General features: G+C 43.1%; 1 protein-coding gene across 5 annotated transcripts in view; it reads left to right on the top strand.

The window, feature by feature from the left end:
- Positions 1-19791, top strand: part of zzef1 (zinc finger, ZZ-type with EF hand domain 1) — a 57281-nt gene extending 37490 nt beyond the window's left edge. For all 5 annotated transcript variants that reach the window (XM_014136615.2, XM_014136612.2, XM_014136614.2 and 2 more), the window contains exons 51-56: positions 942-1110; positions 1470-1568; positions 1846-2011; positions 3005-3155; positions 8777-8848; positions 14073-19791. In XM_014136615.2, the coding sequence (XP_013992090.1) occupies positions 942-1110; positions 1470-1568; positions 1846-2011; positions 3005-3155; positions 8777-8848; positions 14073-14153 (738 nt within the window). In that variant the 3' untranslated portion in view covers positions 14154-19791. The remainder of the gene's footprint in view (positions 1-941; positions 1111-1469; positions 1569-1845; positions 2012-3004; positions 3156-8776; positions 8849-14072) is intronic.
- The last annotated feature ends 5436 nt before the right edge of the window (positions 19792-25227 follow it).

The following is a 25227-nucleotide window of genomic DNA, read 5'->3' as shown; positions in this document are numbered from 1 at the left end:
CCATCCCAACCGTGAAGCATGGGGGTTGCAGCGTCATGTTGTGGGGGTGCTTTGCTGCAGGAGGGACTGGTGCACTTCACAAAATAGATGGCATCATGAGGGAGGAAAATTATGTGGATATATTGAAGTGACATCTCAAGACATCAGTCAGGAAGTTAAAGCTTGGTTGCAAATGGGTCTTCCAAATGGACAATGACCCCAAGCATAATTCCAAAGTTGTTGCAAAATGGCTTAAGGACAACAAAGTCAAGGTATTGGAGTGGCCATCACAAAGCCCTGACCTCAATCCTATAGAAAATTTGTGGGCAGAACTGAAGAAGCGTGTGCGAGCAAGGAGGCCTACAAACCTGACTCAGTTACACCAGTTCAGCCAGGAGGAATGGGCCAAAATTCACCCAACTTTATTGTGGGAAGCTTGTGGAAGGCTACCCAAAACATTTGACCCAAGTTAAACAATTTAAAGGCAATGCTACCAAATACTAATTGAGTGTATGTAAACTTCTGACCCACTGGGAATGTGATGAAAGAAATAAAAGCTGAAATAAATCATTCTCTCTACTATTATTCTGACATTTCACATTCTTAAAATGAAGTGGTGATCCTAACTGATTTAAGATAGGGAATCTTTACTCAGATTAAATGTCAGGAATTGTGAAAAACTGAGTTTAAATGTATTTGGCTAAGGTGTATGTAAACTTCCAACTTCAACTGTATATCAGTATCAATGAGCATTTGCAAGAAAATGATACATAACTTCAAATATAAGCATGTGGAAGTGGTTTTCATTCTTTTGATATTAAGATAATTCCACACCAGATATGTACTGTGGCCTACTGGAGGAAGCTTGCGTTGGACTGACTGTTCTGCAGCCGAGCAATGACGTTGTAGAGCTTCTCTCTCTCTCTCTCTCTCTCTCTCTCTGTCTCTGTCTCTGTCTGTAGGACAAGGTGCACATCCCGGGGGCCATCTACCTATCTGTGAAGTTTGACTCCCGCTGTTACACTGAGGAGGGCTGTGATGAACTTATCATGGGCAGCAGCTCTGACTTTCTCCAGGACCTGCACAACTTCAGCGGCTCCCCACAGAAATGGACTGACTTCGAGATCCCTGGTGAGGGGACAGGGGCATGGACAGAGGGGGCTGGGACAGGGACAAAGGGCAGGGAGAGAGAGAGGGGTCTGGAAGAGAGGTGGCGGGGAGACTAGGAGAGGGGCTGGGAGAGGGGGGTCTGGGCGAGGGAGAGTGGACTAGGAGTAAGTATGCCACCCAATTAAGTGAATCGCTTCGGGGTTGGTATTAAAGATGTTTCCACAATGTGGTTTCTATCTACATAGTTTCACCGTGTGTGTGTGTGTGTGTGTGTGTGTGTGTGTGTGTGTGTGTGTGTGTGTGTGTGTGTGTGTGTGTGTGTGTGTGTGTAGTCTCATGATCTGTTGATTACTGATATGTGTTCTGTGTTTTCTCCACAGGGGATACTCTGCACTACAGGTTCATATCAGACATGAGCAACACAGAGTGGGGATACAAATTCACTGTCACCGGGGGACACAGGGGCCGCTTCCAGACAGGTCGGTCTACACACACGCATGTACGCACACTTGCATACACACACTGCAGCGGTATTGGGAGAGTGAGACTGATGAACGAAGTGGGCCGGGGATAGCATCAGCTGAGGACCTGTCACATGTGGTTAAGCTTTTATAATGGGAGTCTAATGCAGCTGACTGAACACAGACACACACAGACACACGAGAAAAAGAGCTACTGAGTGCTCTGTCTGATCATAGAGGGAAATAGAAACTATCCTTTCACGTCTAAATCTCTCTTTGTCTCTTCCTCAAACAGGTTTTGAGATCCTAAAACAAATGTTGGCTGACGACCAAGTGCTCAGCCACCTCCCATTGGCTGACATCTGGGAGTGGCAGGTGGGCGTGGCCTGCCGCCAGACCGGGAACCAAAGACTGAAGGCCATCCACCTGTTGCTCCGCCTCCTGCAGTGTCAATCACAGAGGTGAGACTCCGCCCAGTGTCCCTGTCCCTCGCATCCATCTTGAACGCATACACACACACACACACACACACACACACACACACACACACACACACACTGTATATCCACACAGTATGCACACACACACACCTCATTCTGTCACCTGCTCAAGGCTTTCAGGGACTTCAGGCACTACCTAGCCTAGTTTAGGATCAGGTACGTAAAGTAACAAGCAGGATTCACACTCCCAAACACACGACTCAACCGCACTCTTTGCCTACTAGAACCATAAAGCAAACTTGTCCCAAATATTGGGGTACACTATTATACTTGAAACGTTGGTAAAACCTACTGATTAGCAGCTGAAACCATTTAATCGTTTCCTAGGATGATATTCTGGTGACCCTTTTTGTACCCAATTTCAAGGCTCAGTATGAAGATTACGAACACATCTACATCCTCTGCGTCTGTGTTTCCCCCTAGAGAGAGAATATCCTCTGCGTCTGTGTTTCCCCTAGAGCTAGAGAAAACAGTTTTTACTTAAGAGTATTCCAGAGAAGCCTAATGTCCTGATAGTTGCCATGGAGATGAGGTCACATATCTATTGGAGGATTTGCATATTTTCCATGCCGCTGGCCCCGTCTGGCCGTAGTGACATCACCCTGACAAAATAGAATACACAATGTGTTATAATAATAATAATAATAATAATAATAATAATAATACATGTGATTTAGCAGACGCTTTTATCCAGAGCGACTTCCAGACAGGCGTGTATACGTTTTACGAATGGGTAATCCCAGGAACCGAACCCACTATCCTACAGATGTATGATGTCGTCTAATGGTGACAACTAACGGAGCTTAACTTGACCCAACTTGCAGGTTCACATCTCACTGGAAAAACACTGAACAAGTGTGTGTGTGTGTGTGTGTGTGTGTGTTGGCACTCGTGCGTGTTTGAGTGTGTGCTAGTCTCTAACTCTTATATCTCTGTGTGTGTGTGTGTGTGTAGGGGCTGTGAGCTGACCCTGCTGAGGCCTCTATGGCAGCTGTTCATGACCATGGAGAGTGGTCTGAGTCAGGACCCCACCAGTATCACTGTACTGCTGCCCCTACACAGAGCACTCACTGAGCTCTTCTTCATCGCTGAAGCCAGGGCCATGGTGAGAAGCATACACACACAGACACACTTGCTGCTGTCCAAGGACATAACGTTCTATGACATGAGGGTAGTAAGTAAAAGGTTGTACAGGTTCATACGTAGTTTACTAATACCGAAGGAGCTCGTCCTTTTTTATCAGACATGTCAATGTGAAGAACCAGTTACCAGTCTATGGATAGTGCTGGCACTCTAGTTGTGTTAATGCTCTTCTCAATATATATATGTGTGTGTGTGTGTGTGTGTGTGTGTGTGTGTGTGTTAACATGTGATAATCTGTGTTGTCAGCTAGCCTGCCTGTCTCCACCTAGGAAGGTTAATATAGCACTGTCACATAGCCCTGACCCCTCAGTGTGTTATTCAGCCCACCTGTTCACCTGCTGGGCCCAGTCCAGGCCCAAGGCAGAGAGCAGCAGGTCTGCCATCTGTCACACAACACAGCCCCTGGCACCTGCTACCTGGCTGGCACACCACTATTTATTATCTCTCTAGCTTGATGGTGGAGAGAGAGGGATGGAGCCTGGGAGGGGGAGAGAAAGAAAGAGAGGGGGAGGGAGGGAGGGAGGGAGGGAGGGAGGGGTGAGTGAGTGAGTGAGTGAGTGAGTGAGTGGTGAGTGAGTGAGTGAGTGAGTGAGTGAGTGAGTGAGTGAGTGAGTGAGTGAGTGAGTGAGTGAGTGAGTGAGTGAGTGAGTGAGTGAGTGAGTGAGTGAGTGAGTGAGTGAGTGAGTGAGTGAGTGAGTGAGTGAGTGAGTGAGTGAGTGAGTGGAGGAAGAGGGAGCGAGAGGAGAGATGGCGAGGATGACGCGCGAGAGAGCTGCCCACCTGAAACCTTCAATAGGTGCGTGGGTGACCAGTCGCTCTTTAATCTGCCTTGAATTCTGAATGAAGGAGTGCATGTGTTTTGCAGTCCAGCAGGAAATGATCCTTCCAGCTTGGTGTCCCTTAAATTGAGCCAGTCACATCTACATTGTCTTCTGACAGGTGGAGACATTTTTTTTCTTAAAATGAGCTAGTGCAGACGGAGCCGTCACGTCTACTTATTTAAAAATAGATACCCATTCAACCTGACTGGCTATAAAGGCTCTCGACTAGACCAGTTCCCTCTCCTCTCCCCACTGAATGAATGAGGCTGAAGCTGCCAGTCCAACAGTGAAATTACTGAAATGAGTGATCTGTTTACTTGTCACAGAGATGGATCTCCACCGCTGGCTGTTGGGGAGATGAGAGGAAATGAGTATGTCTGGGTGTCTGTCTGTCTGGTTTGGGCTAATGCCTATGGTGGATGTGTTGCTGTTGTTTTTGTTGTTGACGTGTGGTGTGTGTGTGTGTGTGTGTGTGTGTGTGTGTGTGTGGGCTTCAAACTAAGGTTGATTGTTTTCATGTGGGAGTGTTATGTGGTTCTACCAGCAGGGGGCAGTAGGAGTTCTCACTAGCACTCACGCAGTTACACTGGGTACCATAGTGATGGCCTGAGATCGACACGCAGTCCAGACACTGATTCACCTAAGAGGAATCCATCCTATCTATCTATCTAACTATATACACTACATGACCAAAAGTATGTGCACACCTGCTCATCGAACGTCGCAACTGAGCGCAGACGATTTTTATGCGCTTAAGCACTCAGCGGGCCATGAGCTTGTGTGGCCTACCATTTCGCAGCTGAGCCGTTGTTGCGCCTAAACGGTTCCACTTCACAATAACAGTACTTCCAGTTGACTGGGGCAGCTCTAGCAGGGCAGACATTTGACCAACTGACTTGTTGGATATACTGTGTGTGTGTATATATAGAGTACCAGTCAAAAGTTTTAGAACACCTACTCATTCAAGTGTTTTTATTTTGACTATTTTCTACATTGTAGAATAATAGTGAAGACATCAAAACTATCAAATAACACATATCGAATCATGTAGTAGCCAAAAACGTGTTAAACAAATCAAAATATATTTGAGATTCTTCAAAGTAGCCAGCTTCAAATTAGCCACCCTTTGCCTTGATGACAGCTTTGCACACTCTTGGCATTCTCTCAACCAGCTTCATGAGGAATGCTTTTCCAACACTCTTGAAGGAGTTCCAACATATGCAGAGCACTTGTTGGCTGCTTTTCCTTCACTCTGTGGTCCAACTCATCCCAAACCATCTCAATTTGGTTGAGGTCAGGGGATTGTGGAGGCCAGGTCATCTGATGCAGCACTTCATCACTGTCCTTCTTGGTCAAATAACCCTTACACAGCCTGGTGGTGTGTTTTGGGTCAATGTCCTGTTGAAAAACAAATAATATTCCCACTAAGTGCAAACCAGATAGGATGGTGTATCGCTGCAAAATGCTGTGGTAGCCATGCTGGTTAAGTGTGCCTTGAATTCTAAATAAATCACAGTCAGTGTCACCAGCAAAGCACCATCACACCACCTCCTCCATGCTTCATCCGTTCACTTACTCTGCGTCTCACAAAGATACGGCGGTTGGAACCAAAAATCTCAAATTTGGACTCATCAGACCAAAGGACAGATTTCACCTGGTCTAATGTCCATTGCTTGTGTTTCTTGGCCCAAGCAAGTCTCTTCTTCTTGTTGGTGTCCTTTAGTAATGGTTTCTTTGCAGCAATTTGACCATGAAGGCCTGATTCACGCAGTCTCCTCTGAACAGTTGATGTTGAGATGTGTGTTACTTGAACTCTGTGAGGCATTTATTTGGGCTGCAATCTGAGGTGCATTTAACACTAATGAACTTATCCTCTGCAGCAGAGGTAACTCTGGGTCTGCCTTTCCTGTGGCGGTCCTCATGAAAGCCAGTTTCATCATTGCGCTTGATGGTTTTTGCGACTGCACTTGAAGAAACTTTCTTCAAAAAGTTCTTGAAATGTTCCGTATTGACTGACCTTCATGCCTTAAAGTAATGATGGACTGTCATTTCTATTTGCTTATTTGAGCTGTTCTTTCCATAATATGGACTTGGTCTATTTCCAAATAGGGCTGTCTTCTGTATACCACCTCTACCTTCTCACAACACAACTGATTGGCTCAAATGCATAAAATAATAAAAAATCCACAAATGAACTTTTAACAAGGCACACCAGTTCATTGAAATGCATTCCAGGTGACTGCTGCATAAAGCTGGTTGAGAGTATGCCATGAGTGTGCAAAGCTGTCAAGGCAATGGGTGGCAACTTTGAAGAATCTCAAATATAAAATATATTTTAATTTGTTTAACATCTTTTTGTTTACAACATGATTCCATGTGTGTTATTTCATAGTTTTGATGTCTTCACTATTATTCTACAATGTAGAAAATAGTAAAAAATAATAAAAACCCTTGAACGAGTAGGTGTGTCCAAACTTTTGACTGGTACTGTATATAATTCATCTCTCTCTGTATAATCAACCCACAGAAAAATACTTGCTTTTTTACAAACACTCTCACAAACACCTAAATGTGTTTGTTTGCTGCAAAGCCTATTTACTGCTGACTCACTCTCCATATCTGAACTGGTGGGTAGTGAAGTGTTGTGTTCTGCGAAAGAACAGAGGAGGAGGGGAATACCAGAGGTGTGCAGGGCCTTGTCATACATATAGCACACTCTTGTGTGTCCCAAATGACCCCCACTACCCTTGCCACCACCACTGAAAAAATCAGAGGGGAAACACTGACCATAGCCTCAGCATTCACTAGTCTGTGTTTTGTGTGTGTGTGTCTAAACCTTAGACATTATCACGATGGACTTCATGAACTCTGTCCTATGACACACACGCGCACACACACACAAAGAGAGAGATCGACACACACACACACACACACACCCTGACAATATATTATACAGATGTCTATGCTCAGACCAGACTACAGGAGTTGTGAAGGTGTAATAGATACGTCGTCACCTTTGTCCTAAAAATAATTATGAGCATTGAATCTGCTTTGTCAGTGTGTTGACGAATGGGGCAGTTCCCAGTAAGGTGATGACATTCAGCGTAGTTCACAGTTCCATGTTGACACTGATGCAGCGAGCATGGCGTGCTGTTGAACATGTTGACGCGTCAGGTTTCAGAGCCTTTACTTTATTAGGTTTTCAAAAAAACAAACAAGGAGGACCCAAGTACATTATGTAAGCCTCCCAAATAGCACGCTCCTCATATTTGAGGTTAATTTGACAGAAACAATAGACCTGAATCAACATGTCTGTTAATGTGCCAAATAAAGCCAGCTTGACTAGTTGTCAACTGTAGCCTGTCTGGTCTATCTGGTGCAGGACTTTATCATCCAGAACCAGTAGACATACTGTATGAACTGCCAAGGCTCAGTGGTTAATATACAGTCACTTCTGCTGCATCCCCAAACAGTGTCTTATGTAGTGTCACGTGACAGAGCTGGCTGGCGTGCATGGGAGATTTGGGTCTGGGTTCCCAACTTCCGAAACGTTTGTTCTATGTGCATGAGAGCACCTTGGGAAGATGTTAATCTCTAAGACAAAGGCTGCATCCCAAATAGCACCCTTTTTCCTGTATAGTGCACTAATTTTGCTTTTCAAAAGCAGTTCACTATGTAGTGAGTAGGGTGCTATTTGGTACACACACACAATGTACTTCAGACAGGAAGTGACTTGTATAAAGGCTTTTCGAACATCATCAAATGGATCCTTTAGTTATATTCGCCTATATCTCCTGAAGTATACATGTCAGGGATTGTCGTGCACTGTCAGCTGTACAAATAGTCCAAGATGTTACCTTGGTATAAACAGCAGGCTGGGATAGGGAGAGTGAGGATATGTCCCAAAATACACCCTAGTCCCTATATAGTGCACTACTTTTGACCAGAGCCTTATGGACCCTTGTCAAAAGTAGTGCACTAAATTGGGAATAGGGTCACATTTAGCAGCTTGCGAGACTGAGGGATGGAGGTATGAGGGCCTGGATTGTGTCTCCCTCTCCTACTAGCTACACCATAAAAGCTCAATTTGGCCAGTCACAGTCTTATCTATGTTCTGGAACTCTTCTCTCTCTCTCTCCACGGTTACATAATAACAGTAACACCAGACCTGCCTGGGTTCAAATAGGATTAGTTTTTTTGTCTAATTCCAGAGTGTGGTTGAGCCTGTCTGGAGTGCCAGGTGGGCGAGGTTTGGAGTTGCACTTCTGGGGAAGATTACATGAGTTCCATTGCGCCAGACATGCTCAATTAAGCGCAGCTGAAGTATCTGACAGAAAACTAATACTATTTGAACCCAGGTCTTCATGACAGAGTTATTCTTTCTCAGAATTGGCTTCTTCTGCTGGAAGCTCTATTTTATTTGTTAGTAATTTTGAAGGATTTTCCTACGCTAAATTCTACATACCACAGAAAACTGTTCTCAGTACTCTTGAGTTAAGTGGTCAGAAACTCTCCCAGTGACAAATGAGATTGTCTCTGGAATGTTTCATGAACTCTTTCCAGTGAATGTGTACTGTAGGTTGTATGGGCACTTTTGGCAGAAATCAATGATTTGAAAGCCATAGTATATTCACTGTTTGTATCTCAGTTTTATTACTCAATGTATGTCCTGTGAGTGGAAGTCACAGTGTAGCAAGCATGTAAGGACGGATGAGCAAGGTCTTATTGAGAAGGACTACAAACCATTGTCTTTGTTTTCCAGGAGGAAGGCATTCTCCAGGAGTACCTATTAGCCCTGACCACCAATGAGCAGCTCCTAGCCCGCACAGCACTGGTAAGAACTTAGTTAGACTTGCACCACTTTGTACTTGGTAATGTTGAAGACAGGGATTGACCACCAGAATCATGATGCTAGCAATGTAGAAAGCGACATTCTTTTTTCATCTCATATAAAGATTTAGAGCTGTAACTACATATTCTACTCACCCAGGATGGTATTGCTTAGAAACTATTATTTCAAATATCTTCTAAGTACTTACACTTTGCCTAGGACTACTCTGTGACCTAGATGGTTATCAATATCATGAATGATGCATTTTGGAATGTGGGCTCAAACATATAGGTTAGTTGACATTCTCACTGTGCCTCCAGACCCAGATCTCCATAATATTCCAAAACATACTCCATCCATGCTATACAAATGACGTTGACATACCACTTTTAAGACTGCTGTCAATACGGAAGTGGTCAGATGACGCGGATGCTACGCTACAGGACTGTTTTACGAGCACAAACTGGAATATGTTCTGGGATTCACCCAATGGCATTGAGGACTATACCACATCAGTCAACGGCGCTTCATCAATAAGTGCATCGGCGACATCATCCCCACAGTGACTGTACATTTCCCAACCAGAAGCCATGGATTACAGGCAACATCTGCACCGAGCTAAAGGCTAGAGCGGCCGCTTTCAAGGAGCGGGACACTAATCTGGACGCTTAGAAGAAATCCCGCTATGCCCTCAGGCGAACCATCAAACAGGCAAAGCGTCAATACAGAACTAAGATTGGATCCTACTACACCAGCTCTGACGCTCGTTGGATCTGGCAGGGCTTGCAAACTATTACAGACTACAAAGGGAAACCCAGCCGCGAGCTGCCCAGAGACGCGAGCCTACCAGACAGGCTAAATGCCTTTTATGCTCACTTCGTGGCAAGCAACACTGACGCATGCATGAGAGCACCAGCTGTTCCGGACGACTGCGTGATCACTCTCTCCGTAACCAATGTGAGCAAGACCTTTAAACAGGTCAACATTCACAAGGCCGCGGGACCAGATGGATTACCATGACGTATACTCAAAGCATGCGTGGACCAACTGGCAAGTGTCTTCACTGACATTTTCAACCTCTCCCTGACCAAGTCTGTAATACCTGACATGTTTCAAGCAAACCACCATAGTCCCTGTGCCCAAGAACACTAAGGTAACCTGCCTAAATGACTTCCGCTCGTACCACTCACGTCGGTAGCCATGAAGTGCTTTGAAAGGCTGGTCATGGCTCACATCAACACCATCATCCCGGAAACCTTTGACTCACTCCAATTACTCTTCCGCCCCAAAAGATCCACAGATGCAATCGCACTCACCACTGCCCTTTCCTACATGGACAAACGGAACACGTGAGAATTCTGTTCATTGACTACAGCTCAGCGTTCAACACCATAGTGATGAGCTTTGTGGGCACTAAGCTAAGGACCCCTGGAACTAAACACCTCCCTCTGCAACTGGATCCTGGACTTCATGACAGGCTGCCCCCAGGTGGTAAGGGTTTGTAACAAGACATCTGTACGTTGATCCTCAACACGGGGGCCCCTCAGGGGTGCATGTCGAGTCCCCTCCTGTACTCCCTGTTCACCCACGACTGCGTGGCCATGCATGACTCCAACACCATAATTTAAGTTTGCTGACGACACAACAGTGGTAGGCCTGATCTCTCTCAACATGAGCAAGACTAAGGAGATGATCGTGGACTACAGGAAAAGGATGGCCGAACACGCCCCCATTCACATCAACGGGGTTGTAGTGGAGCAGGTCGAGAGATTCAAGTTCCTTGGTGTCCACATTACCAACAAACTATCATGGTCCAAACATACCGAGAAAGTCGTAAAGAGGGAATGACAACGCCTTTTCCCCCTCAAGAGACTGAAAAGATTTGGCATGTGCCCCCAGATCCTCAAAAAGTTATACAGCGGCATCATCGAGAGCATCCTGACTGGTTGCATCACCGCCTGTTATGGCAACTGCTCGGCATTCGAACGTAAGGCGCTACAGAGGGTAGCGCTACAGACCAGTACATCACTGGGGCCAAGCTTCCTGACATCCAGGACCTATATACTAGGCGGTGTCAGAGGAAGGCCCAAAAATATTTCAAAAACCAGTCACCCAGGTCATAGACTGTTCTCTCTGCTACCGCACGGCAAGTGGTGCCGGCGCACCAATTCTAGGTCCAAAAGGCTCCTGAACATCTTCTAGCCACAAGACGACTGAACAATTAATCAAATGGCCACCCAGACTATTTACATTGACACCCCCCCCCCACCCCCCCTTTGTTTTTATGCTGCTGCTACTTGCTGTTTATTATCTACTCGCTGTTTATTATCTATGCATAGTCACTTTACCCCTACCTACATGTACAAATTACCTCGACTAACCTGTATCCCCGCACATTGACTCTGTACCGCTACCCCCTGTATATAGCCTTGTTATTTTGTGTAACTTTTTTTATTTTATTTTTTACTTTAGTTTATTTAGTAAATATTTTCTTAACTCTATTTCTTGAACTGCATTGTTGGTTAAGGGCTTGTAAGTAAGCATTTCACAGTAATGTCTACACCTGTTGTATTCGGCGCATGTGACAAATAATTTGATTTGATCTGTTTTCCCATTTGTCAATCAGGGTGTGATGAGTCCCAGAGTGAGAATACCGGTGGTCTTTAGTTATGATATTCATCTGTTCCTCATTTCCTCCTCTAATGGTGAATCATAATGCTAGTGACACATAGCAGGCTGCACACACACAAACCCCTTCCGGTGCTCTGTATGTGGGCTGCTGCTGCATTCTGTACTAATGTATCTGGTAATTACCTCTCATTATCATGCGTGGCTTAGCGAACATCATCTCCGCCCCGCTATGCTGTGATCCCGAACAGGGCAGAGGTGCAAGGGGGCAGCAGGCAAGCAGTGTGAAGGGAGGGGGGATTCTGGGGGTGGGAGATGCACGATTAAAATTATAATGTCTGATTGTCAGAGCTGAGAAGGGTTTACCTGTCTAAAGATGACTAAAACCTCATTGATCTTAGTCTATTATCGGCATTGGTTGAAGCTCAGTGTTCAATTCAAATCTCCCTACCATCATATCTATTCCAATATGACACCAATCTTGATTAAAATTCGCAAATCAACTTGATTGGAGGTACACGATACACTCCCGTCTCTCGTCATGAACCGTCCGGCCATTACCGAGAACCACATACCAGATTTTTTTTGACAGGGCCGTTAGCAATTCATTTTTAAGAGTATTTCTTGTGCCTACCTAGCTCAAATTTTAGACATCGGATTGAAACAAGACTATAGCCTCCTTAAAGTGACAATTGGACTTAAATGCCGGAATGACTACATTTGTAGGTGCAACAGTTTTTATTACATTTATCATTTATTGCTCTCACGTGCTCATTTATGTCCATTAAAAACCAATTATGTGCAGCTGCTAGCACCATGAATTCAAGCTGAGGTTAATCAATAAATGCAAATATATATTTGGATTAGCTAGGTAGGTACACTGGAAGGTTATACAGTGCATTCGGAAAGTATTCAGACCCCTTGACTTTTTCCACATTTTGTTACATTACAGACATATTCTAAAATGTATTAAATAGTTTTTTCCCCTCATCAATCTACACACAATACCCCATAATGACAAAGCAAAAACAGATTTGTATACATTTTTGCAAGTTTATTCAAAATAGAAAACTGAAATCACATTTACATAAGTATTAAGACCCCTTTACTCAGCACTTTGTTGAAGCATCTTTGGCAGTGATTACGCCTTGAGTCTTCTTGGGTATGATGCTATAAGCTTGGCACACCTGTATTTGGGGAGTTTCTCCCATTCTTCTCTGCAGATCCTCTCAAGCTATGTCACGTTGGATGGGGAGCGTCGCTGCACAGCTATTTTCAGGTCTCTCCAGAGATGTTCAATCGGGTTCAAGTCTGGGCTCTGGCTAGGCCACTCAAGGACATTCAGAGACTTGTCCCAAAGCCACTCCTGTGTTGTCTTGGCTGTGTGCTTAGGGTCGTTGTCCTGTTGGAAGATGAACCTTTGACCCAGTCTGAGGTCCTGAGCGCTCTGGAGCAGGTTTTCATCAAGGATCTCTCTGTACTTTGCTCTGTTCATCTTTCCCTCGATCCTGACTAGTCTCCCAGTCCCTGCCGATGGGGAAAAACATCCCCACAGCATGACACTGCCACTACCACGCTTCACTGTAGGGATGGTGCCAGGTTTCCTCCAGACCTGATGCTTGGTGTTCAGGCCAAAAAGTTCATCAGACCAGAGAATCTTGTTTCTCATGGTCTGAGAGTCTTTAAGTGCCTTTTGGCAAACTCCAAGCGGGCTGTCTTGTGCCTTTTACAGAGGAGTGGCTTCTGTCTGGCCACTCTATCATAAAGACCTGATTGGTGGAGTGTTGCAGAGATGGTTGTCCTTCTGGAAGGTTCTCCCATCTCCACAGGGGACCTTTGGAGCTCTGTCAGAGTGACCATCGGGTTCTTGGTAACCTCCCTGACCAAGGCCTTTCTCCCCCGATTCCTCAGTTTGGCCGGGCGGCCAGCTCTAGGAAGACTCTTGGTGGTTCCAAACTTCTTCCATTTTAGAATGATGGAGGCCACTGTGTTCTTGGGGACCTTCATTGCTGCGGACATATTTTGGTACCCTTCCCCAGATCTGTGCCTCGACACAATCCTGTCTCGGAGCTCTACGGCAATTCCTTCGACCTCATGGCTTGGTTTTTGCTCTGACATGCACTATCAACCTTGGGGCCTTGGAATGGCACACACCAGTCTATACAAGTCATGTCCAATCAACTGAATTTACCGCAGGTGGACTCCAAGTTGTAGAAACATCTCAAGGATGCTCAATGGAAACAGGATGCACCTGTGCTCAATTTCAAGTCACATAGCAAAGGGTCTGAATACTTATGTAAATAAGGTATTTGGGGTTTTTTTGCAAAAAATTCTAAAAACCTGTTTTCGCTTTGTCATTATGGGGTGACGTGTGTAAATTGATGAATCAATTTAATACATTTTAGAATAAGGCTGTAACGTCACAAAAATGTGGAAAAAGTCAAGGGGTCTGAATACTTTCCGAATGCACTGTTACTCTTCTCTCCTTGCTCAACTCCTCCCCTCTCACTCTCTCTCTCTCTCACTTCCACATCCCCTCCTCTCTCACTCACTTGCTCATTCACTCACTCTCCTCTCTTTTTTTTTTATTATCTCACAGGCTCTGAAGAACATCGCAGCCATCAGTCTGGCTATCAATTACCCCAATAAATCCACCAAGCTGCTCAATACATCCCCCTGAGAATGGAGAGAGAGAGAGACGGAACAGTGGAGAGAGAGAGGAGAAAATGAAAGCTAGCGACTTGGAGGGGTGGATATCCTCACATCCTGTCTCTGCCAGCTCTGAAAGAGGGATGAAGGGGATGGAGAGAAAGGAAGAAACACCCTCTGAATGTCTTCCTACAACAGCAGAACTGTAAAAGGGATTCACTCCTTCCTTCCCTGCTTCTATTCTCTCTCAATCCCCATTTCTATCCTCTCTCAATCCCCCTGTTTTCCCTCTCCATCTCTTTGTACTATTTCTACTGACTGGGGAGAAGGGGGGCTAACTCGACAACAACACATCACTCTATCACAATCCTTTTTGCCTTAGGTGAATACAATGTATCAGCATCGTGTGGGTTTCAGAGAAAGAAGATGGCCTAGCTGTGTCTCTTTGTTTAGGATTAAGATGCTGTGCTAAAGCAAATTAAGTGTGCCAAATTTGTCACCTTTCTGTGGAGAAATAGAAGTTTATTTTCTGTTTATTTTCTGTTTATTCTTTTTTATTTTTAAACAAAAGCCACCTTGGTTTTAGAAAATCGGTCGCTCATGGAGAAAGCGGGTCACCTTGCCTAGCTCCTCGAAGCCCTGTCTCTCTGTGGACAATGTAGAGCAGAACTAAAAATACAGCTACAACCCAGAACAGGAGAGAACATTTCTGTTTAGGCTCCTGAGCCTCAGATTTGTCACCATGGGGATAGAGAACTGAGCTCCGACCTAACATCTCCACTGTGTTTTCTCCACAGCTTCCTCCTTTTTGTGAACATAGAGGACAACTGTTTTTGGCCCCAGTGTCATCTGTCTATATCACAGTACTTCATTTAGAGGGTCATACAGGTTACTCTGGAAACAGTCTCATGTTGTCATACTTCCTAGTCTCATTCACTCGGAAACAGAATGTGAGAAGTTGCAATCTAGATTCCTCTATATATTGGATTTCAGTATTTTCACGCAGCGACGTAATGGGAGAAATTGTAATCTAGGTTCCACTATATATTGGATTTCAGTATATTCCAAGGTATATTGGATTTCAGTATATTCACACAGACTATAGGTATATGCACCTGTTGACATGGTAAAATGACACAGTGCATGGACATGGCACCAATGGTTAACAGGGGAACTCACTTTTGTCGACAGTCACTGGTGTTGGCTAATTATGACACGAGTGAAATGCTCGACCACCACGCACCACTGTAGAGTTGTCTGCATGACACTGGTCATGTATTGATGGGGTTATATTATATATTCACACTCTGGCTTTATACTGTACTGTAGCTTATAAGGACACACATGAGGGAAAAGTGTGTTCCTGACATTTCTGTTCAAAGCTAAGGGAGAACAGGGTCAGTCAGCTGTGTGATATGAAGCCCATTGTACAGCAAACACACGCACACACACACACCGTATAATGTGGCTAGTTTATTATAGTAGCCTGGCGGTCCATGCTTAATGTGCCATAACCAACCTCTAGCTTGTGTTCCTTCATTGTCATGCTAAAACTACTTGAGAATTGGCTATAACACATGCAGTATGTGGACCTCTCTATTAAATAGTGAGTATTTGACCTGAATGACATGCCAGATTGAGATATTGATGCGGGGATGTGATTGGTTGTGGTCAGATAGGTGTGTGAGCTTTCTGGAGTGTGATTGGTTCTTATCAGAAACATATGAACTTCTAATGTTTCATGATCACATTTAGAATTAAATTGTTTTTGTTTTAGTTCTTTAGATCTTTTGTTTTTTTTATTTTTATTTTTTATTCCTTTTTTCCTTTTGATAAATTCTCCTGATCAAATAGATTAAAAGACGAAAGCCCTTTATTTTAAAACAGCTTCCTTGAGGTGAATTGGATCGACGATTCTATTGCAGTGTTATTTAGTATGGTGATGGAAATTCATTGCAATATTCAGAGTTCTATTTTTGTTTTTGTTTTATGTGTGTGGCATAATTTAATAGGGAAGACGACGGATGCCAAAGAATACCCTTTTTGTCAAATCATTAAATGTGTCTGATAGGATATCTCTTCCAACCAGAGCACTTTATGGATGTGTTGTCACATAACTGCTCTATATTGTGTGGAAATATGGGAAAGGAAGGAAAACTATAAGAGATGTGTTCTTTTATTTTGGAGGTCCTGTACTGTTATTGAGAACAGGTTAGAGAGGGTTAGCTGGGTGCTAGCTGACGATGACACAGGCTGTATGGTCTCCAGTGTTTTTGTTTACATGAGCGTCAGCCAGTGTTGAGCATCTAAAAATGGCCATCACATGGCCACCAAGATGACCGCCGACATGGGCGTCTCTTCCCTCCCAGAGAATCCAGTTCAACAGCGCCTCACGTACACTCCCCGACATCTTTATTTGGACAGGGAAGCTAAAAGTTTAATTTGTCTCTATATTCCCAAATTTTGGATTTGAGATCAAATGTTTTGAGGCGACAGTACAGAATATCACCTTCTATTTGAGATTATTTTCATACGTATCTGTTTCACCGTTTAGAAATGAAAGCACTTAATGTATCTCATCCGCACCATTTGAAAGTACCATACAAATTAGGCCAAATTCACTTAGTGTATTAAAGTAGTCCGAAGTTTAGTACTTTGGTCCCATATTCCTAGCACTCAATGACTACATCGAGCTTGTGACTCTACAAACGTGTTGGATGCGTTTACAATTTGTTTAGGTTGTTTCTGTTGTGTACAATGGAAATGAATGCTAAATAATGAATTATTATATGAGTAATGAATTCACTTTAATTGTAAATAAGAATAGAGTAGGTTTCTGAACACACTAATGATGGATTACAGATAATCGTGAATGAATCATGAATAATGATGAGTGAGAAATTAGAGGCACCAATATTATATTCCCCCAAAAATACTAACTCCCCTTTTATTGGTAATGGTGAGAGGTTAGCATGTTTTGCTGGTATGATGTTTGTTCCTCTGTAACTTTTGTCGCTCATCATTATTAACGATTTAATTTATAATTATCTGTAATCATAGTCACATTCACATTAATGTAGAAGTGTTCAGAAACATTTTATATTCTTTTTTTACAATAAGTGATTCCAAAATCACAGTTCATTATTTACATGAATTTCTCTTGGTCACAACCTTAACTGAAACACAACCAAAACAAACTGCAAATGCATCAAAGAAGTTTGTAGTCACTAGCTTGATGTGGTCATCGCATGCTAGTAATATGGGACCAAATACTAAGACAAGAAATGACTGATAATACTTTAACATTACTTATTTTATTCATTTCCCATCGTTTTATACACTATAAATACAAAAGCATGTGGACACCTCTTAAAATGTGTGGATTCGGCTATTTCAGCCACACCCGTTGCTGACAGGTGTATACAATTGAGCACACAGCCATGCAAACGTAGACAAACATTGGCAGTAGAATGGCCTCACTGAATAGCTCCGTGACATTCAACGTAGCACCGTCATAGGATGCCACCTTTCGAACCACTAGGTTCGTCAAATTTCTGCCCTGCTAGAGCTGCCCCGGGCAACTGTAAGTGCTGTTATTGTGAAGTGAACACATCTAGGAGCAACAATGGCTCGTCTGCGACGTGTTAGGCCACACAAACTCACAGAACAGGACCGCCGAGTGTTGAAGGGCATAGCGCTTAAAAATCATCTGTCCTCAGTTTTAACACTCACTACCGAGTTCCAAACTTCCTCTGGAATCAATGTCAGCACAAGTACTGGTTGTCTCGAGCTTCATGAAATGGGTTTCCATGGCTGAGCAGCCACACACAAGCCTAAGATCACCATGCGCAATGCCAAGCGTCAGCTGGAGTGGTGTAAAGCTCGCCGCCATTGGACTGTGGAGCAGTGGAAACGCGTTCTCTGGAGTGATGAATCACGCTTCACCATCTGGTAGTCTGGGTTTGGCAGATGCCAGTAGAACACTACTTGCCCGAATGCATAGTGCCAACTGTAAAGTTTGGTGGAGGAGGAATAATGGCCTGGGGCTGTTTTTCATGGTTCGGGCTAGGCCCCTTAGTTTCACTGATGGGAAATCTTAATGCTTCAGTGTACAATGACGTTGTAGACAATTCTGTGCTTGCAGCTTTGTAGGGAAGGCCCTTTCCTGTTTCAGCATGACAATGCCCCCGTGCACAAAGCGAGGTCCATACAGAAATGGTTGGTTGAGATCGGTGTGGAAGAACTTGACTGGCCTGCACAAAGCCCTGACCTCAACCCCATCGAACACCTTTGGGATGAATTGGAACGCCCACTGTTACCCAGGCCTAAACGCTCAACGTCAGTGCCCGACCTCACTTGCTCACGACACAGACATGACACGGACAACGCTGGATTCCTATCGAGCAGATGGTTGTAAATAATATTTTGATTACGTTGAATTGGCTCTCCTGTTAAGTAGTGATGCGTGACATATGCCTAGTTGAAATTAGTCATATATATATATATGATAAAGAATGCGACTTACACACTTCCTTAAACCTAAAATGAGTTACACTGTTTTTTTTATGTCGAAGACCGACACAAAGCACATCAGTAGAACCAATAAAAATGCCTTTTTGCAGAGAATCTCCCCTTGTTGATACGGAGGACGCGTGCCGTTTAAATGGCCAAAATGTTGGTATGACATCACTAATGTCACAATATTTTGGGTAAAGTAATAAAGGTGAAATATTTTGGGTAGATGTTCCTAAAACTGATTAACTATGTATAGACGGATTATAAAGTATGAACATTTTTATTCATTGACATGTCATGAATTTACTGTGATATCATCATATTTGTATATGGCTTATTATACTTTTATGTACTACTAGATCGTATGGGTTGAAAAGTTTTAAAAAAAAAAAAAAAAAAAAAAAGCCAAAGGCCATAGCTTTCTGGGTCGTCTTACTAGATTGATGAATACAGCCATAGTAAAACAGTGCAAAGCGGTTGTCAGCTAAAGAGTACCCTGTAAGTGAATTTTTCCAAATACTTATGTCACCTTCAAATGGGGGCACTGGATACATAAAGTGCTTTCATTTATAAACTGTAAAACAGATATGTAGGATAATACTTTCAAAACGGTGACGTGGCCTCATAACATTTAATCTCAAATCCAAAATGCTGGAGTATAGAGCCAAATTAAACGTTTTTAGCTTCAATGTCAAAATACATATGTAGGGGAGTATATCTACAATGTGCCTACAGTAAAATAAAAATGAAGAAATCATAATTGAACTCTCATATTATTGTAAATGTCTTCAATTATATTTTTAAAGATAAATATATTGTTTAATTTTAGCTTTTTTCTATCTTTTTACTTTTAAAGGTTTTTGTTGGGTTTTTTTGTTGGTGAAGTTTATTTGAAACTGACTTAGGTTTGAATGTACATAGTTGTGAATATTGTTAATTGCACATAGTAATAATAATGCAGGGGAAAAAGAGGAAAGTATTTCATATCAACCCCCATACAAAGAAGAATTATAATATATTCTATTGTTCTCTGAAGACTAGACACTTTGATTCTTTTGGTTTTGTATGAGTGGCACATTGGAGGGGGGGGGGGGGAGTACTGCTTGGATTGAATTGTTATCCGTTTTTAATTAAAACACAATTTTGATGCGGGACGTGTTTGTCTCTGTCTTTTTTTCTGTCTTAGATGCTCCTACTCAATAGGGACTTATTTTGAAACTAAACTTTGAAATATTTTCTGAGACAAGTCAGACTCGGCAGCATTAAATTGGAGCTGTCATACCACATTATTACAGCCTTCGTGTCACTGGATTTTTTTTATTTTGTATTATTTTATTTAACTAGATAAGTCAGTTAAGAACAAATTCTTATTTACAATAACGGCCTACCAAAAGGCCTCCTGCGGGGACGGGGGATAAAAAAATATATATACACTACCGTTAAAAAGTTTGGGGTCACTTACCAGGCCAAAGACCCCTCAGAGACACCAATACTCCTTAGCCGGAATGTTCTACTGTATCAAAAGCTTTTGCCAAGTCAATAAAAATAGCAGCACAACATTGCTTAGAATCAAGGGCAATGGTGACATCATTGAGGACCTTCTTAAGGTTGCAGTGACACATCCAAAACCTAAGCTGAAATATAACCTAAGCATATCAGAGAGAATACCTTAGACATCAAGAAAGCCAGTCAGTGAATTATTGAGAGGTTCAAAAGGTTGGAGATAGGCTTGGCCATGATAGGGGCAGCAACCTTAAAGAAGAAAGGGCCTAAACCATCTGACCCAGATGTTTTTTGGGGGGTCAAGTTTCAGCAACACCTTTAGCACCTCGGACTCAGTGAATGCCTGCAGGGCGAAACTTTGTAGCGGGACAGTGGAAAAAGAGGGAGGAGCATCAGGGATAGTCGCATTAGAAGAGGTGGGAGATGAGGAAATGTTGGACGGGCAAGGAGGCGTCAAATAGGAATCCTTACTTAAAGAACTCAGCCATGTGCTTCTTGTCAGTAACAACCAGATCACCAACATTAAGGGACATGGGCAGCTGTGAGGAGGGTTTGTTCTCCAGATCTTTTACCATTTTCCCGGACTTCTTGGGGTTAGATCCACAGAGAGAGAACTGCTCCTTTTTCTTTAACTAGGCAAGTTGGTTAAGAACAAATTCTTATTTGCAATGACGGCCTAGGAACAGTGGGTTTAACTCCCTTGTTCAGGGGCAGAAAGACATTTTTACCTTGTCAGCTCAGGGATTCGATCTAGCAACCTTTCGGTTGCTGACCCTGACCTGCCACTCCCTAAAGTAACTAACTTTGGCCTTCCAGATAGCCTGAGTGCACTTATTTCTCATTTTCCTGAACAAGAGCCAGTCAGCCTGAGTATACGTGTGCCGAGCATTTCGCCAAATGCAATTCTTGAGGTAGAGTAACGCTGCAAGATCACAATCGAACCATGGGCTGAACCTGTTTTTAATTTTAATTTTCTTTATGTGGGCGTGTTTGTTAACAATACCACTGAAAATATAAAAAGAAGGTCCAAGCGTCTTCGACAGAGGGGATCAAGCTGATTCTATACCATTTTACAGAGGCCAGTTCATGCTCATTCAATTTTTTTAGCAAGCGTCTATGACAAATCAGGACAGGTCATTTCACTGAGCAGCCATTATGAACACAAGCTGTAAAACAGTGATCACTAAGGTCATTACAGAAAACACCTGACTGATACCTGTCAGGATTGTTTGTGAGGATAACATTGAGGAGAGTAGCCTTTTCTGGGTGTTTGGAGTCATACCTTGTGGGATTGGTAATAACCTGAGAAAGATTTAGGGAGTCCCATTGCTTTAGGACTTCAGGTCAGGTGGATTAAGCATGTCCCAGTTTGTCACCTAGCAGGACAAATTCAGACTTAGTGTAAGGGGCCAGGAGAGAGCTTAGGGCAGGTAGGGTACAGGCTGGTGCTGATGGAGGACAATAGCACCCAGCAACAGTCAACAAAGAGCTATTTGAAAGTTTCATGCTTAAAACCAGCAAATCAAATTGTTTGGGGATTCAAAACACTCTTCCTTAACTTCTTGCGGATTAGTGGGATGCTAGAGGAGCACCAAATTCAAATTAAATTACTATAAATATAAAACTTTAATGAAATCACAAGTGCAATACATCAAAATAAAGCTTAACTTGTTGTTAATCCAGCCGCCGTGTCAGATTTCAAAAAGGCTTTACGGCGAAAGCAAACAATGCGATTATCTGAGGACAGTACCCAGCACACAAAAGCATAACAAATCATTTTCAACCAGGGAGTTGCGACACGAAAGTCAGAAATAGCGATATAATATATGCCTTACCTTTGAAGATCTTCTGTTGGCACTCCAAAAGGTTACATTACAAATAGTTATTTTGTTCGATTGTCCTTCTTTATATCCATAAAAACTCAGTTTAGCAGGCGCGCTTCAGTCAATAATCCACTCGGTTTCCCTCCTTCAAAATGCATACAAAATGAATCCCAAACGTTACCAATAAACTTATCCAAACAAGTCGATCAACGTTTATAATCAAACCTTAGGTACCCTAATACGCAAATAAACTATACAATTTAAGACGGAGAATCGTTATTGTCTTTACCGGAGAAAAATACCAAAGAACGCGCCCTCATTCACGCGCTTGGAAACACTACAGCCAAAATGGGAGCCACCTAGAAAAACTACAATTTCTGGCTCATTTTTCCAAAAACCTACCTGAAACTCTTTCTAAAGACTGTTGACATCTAGTGGAAGCCCTAGGAACTGCAATGGGGCACGATTTCGCCCTATTATAAAAGTGCCAGCAATTGAAATCAGTGGTAGGATGATTTTTTGGGGGGGGATGGTTTGTCCTCGGGGTTTCGCCTGCCATTTCAGTTCTGTTTTACTCACAGACATTATTTTAACAGTTTTAGAAACTTTAGAGGGTTGTCTATCCAAATATACCAATTATATGCATATCCTAGCTTCTGGGCCTGAGTAGCAGGCAGTTTACTTTGGGCACGTTTTTCATCCGGACGTCAAAATACTGCCCCCTATCCCAAAGAAGTTAACCACGTCTCAGTAATGACCAATACATCTGGATTGGACCTGTGAACCCACACTTTCAAATGATCCATTTTAGGTAATACGTTTTTTGTGTTAACGTGCAGAAAACCCAGGCTTTTATGAGAGCAGAAATCAGTGAAGCAGATATCAGAGCACAAGTCAGAATTGGGGCTAGCAACTGTAGATGGGCCAGCGTGTACATGCACATTTCCAGATATCATCAACAGTAATACAATGCACAGAATAAAACAGGTAGAGCTCTGCAGTGCTGATTTATGACACCTGAATGCGCATCAGATGGCAACAAGATCATATTGTACAGCAATTTCATCAGGTAACAAAGCTGCGAGAGGTGGTTAGAATAGGATGGGAGGCCAAAAATGTTAAATGCATACATTTTTCAATCGCAAGTAACTGTGAAAAAAGGACTAACAGGTAGACTCGATATGTTGTAGATGTAAAAAGTAAACAGCATAGTGGGTCAATTTCCACAACAACTAAGAGCGTTGAAGCGCAAGGCTCAACTTCTCCGCTGTTTTAGTGGCCTGGCTACCATGCTTTGAACCACGTGAAGCAAACCCATGCACATGTGCATATACTATGTGAGGCAGTGTTGCCAACTTAGTGACTTTGTCGCTATATTTAGCGAGTATTCAGACCCCTCTAGCGACACATTTTCAAAAAATTGACTAGCGGCTTATCTAGCGACTTTTTCTGATGTTATTGGAGATTTTTGGAGACTGACGTGAAAGCACGTATCGTTCTTACTCTTCTCAACAAGCAGTGGGTGCGGCCGTGGGCCCCACCCCTGTCCCAAAGCACTCACAGGCGGCCCTGTCCCTCCCAGCTGCAGTCAGAGCAGGAGATGTTCACCCCTCCGTGTCCAGACTGAAAATGAATCGCGCATGCGGGAAGCCGCCGCTGGCTGATCCCGCCCTGGCTTACATTCAGGGCGGGATGTAAATGTAAAATGTTCTTTGTCTGAAATAAATCACTGCATTTGACTCACACAGTCTGTCACTTACTCACCTTGTCCACTGTGTGTGTGCCTCTCTGTGACGTAAGCTAAACATCTAGCTGGCTAGCTCATCATGTCTCAGTCTAAACTGTATACTTAAAAATACAGAAAGGAGTGGGAATCAAACCCTGAATTCAAAGGCTGGTTGAAGCCGTTTATTGGAGATGATACACAAGCATACTGCCTGTATTGTAAGGCTGATTTCTACGCCAAACTTAGTGATGTAAAAAAACACATGACAACTCAAAACATACTCAAAAGGCAAAGCCTCACCCAAAACAAGCTGCATTTTACATTTACATTTTAGTCATTTAGCAGACGCTCTTATCCAGAGCGACTTACAGTAGTGAATGCATACATTTCATACCATTTATGGTTAAGAAAGTTGACTCTGCAAAAAACGCTAAGGCCACCATGGCATTAGCTATATGCTGGCATGTGATCACATTGGAGAAGCATGTAGAGCTGCTTTCTCAGACTCCACTGCTGCTACCCACTTCAAAATGCACAGGACAAAGTGCACAGAAATGATTAATGGTGTTCTAGCAGATGGTCGTATATGGTTGGTTGCAGATGTGGGTGACCAGCGTTTCAGCCTCCTCCTCGATGAGTCCATGGATGTAAGTGTTTCTAAGTACCTGGGGGTTGTGATAAGGTACTTTAGTGACACCAAGCAGACAATTGTATCAACATTTCTGGGGCTTGTTGAGTTGGAGGGAGGAGATGCCAAATCTATAGCCCGTGCTGTTGTGGCTTTCCTCGAGAAGTGTTGTCTTAAAAAAGAGAAACTCCTGGGGATAGGGACTGACAATGCCTCTGTTATGACGGAGATTAACAATGGGGTCCATAAAGTGCTGAAGGAGGAGTATGGCCTCAAATATCTGGTTTTTATTCGCTGTGTGTGCCACTCTCTGCAGCTTGCTCATTTGTAGTTCTAAACATATTTAGGGTGTTTTTTACTCACTTTTTGTCTCTCCCACGACGATATTCCTCTCTTCTTCAGCGTCCATCACAATTACATGGCCAATTATGTAAATTAGGCGATGACGTCATTTAGCAACTTCTAGCGACTTTTAGGACAGCCAATAGCTACTTTCCTTTACTGAGGAGTTGGCAACACCAACACTGTTAAAGAGGGCATCTATTTTAAATGATACATTATTCAAAACATATTGCAACAGTCTTCTTGAACTGGAGATGTCCTCTATAACAGCGTTTATCAAACTTTTTTTGTGCCAGGGACCGGCTAGCTAGGCAATCGCTTTATTATTCAAAGCACTTTTCTGGGTGTTTTCTCCAACCGTTCAAAAGCTAGAGCCACATTCGTAGGAGGAAAATAGAAACTGCTCTGTTTGTCCCAACCGCTAGCAAATATTTAAGGTTACTCCGTTAACCGCAGTTCTATGAACTAAGCAGTGCATTCAGTGAATTGTGATGAATCCAGTGCAGTCTGTTGGACTTTTTCATTAGGGATATGCCGCGGGAAGAAATTGTGCATGTCAGCAGTACAT

Source organism: Salmo salar, chromosome ssa13 (genome assembly GCF_905237065.1).
Source record: "Salmo salar chromosome ssa13, Ssal_v3.1, whole genome shotgun sequence".
Classification (NCBI taxonomy): domain Eukaryota; kingdom Metazoa; phylum Chordata; class Actinopteri; order Salmoniformes; family Salmonidae; genus Salmo; species Salmo salar.
Note: the sequence above shows the minus strand (reverse complement) of the source record. Positions and strands in the feature narration are given on the sequence as shown.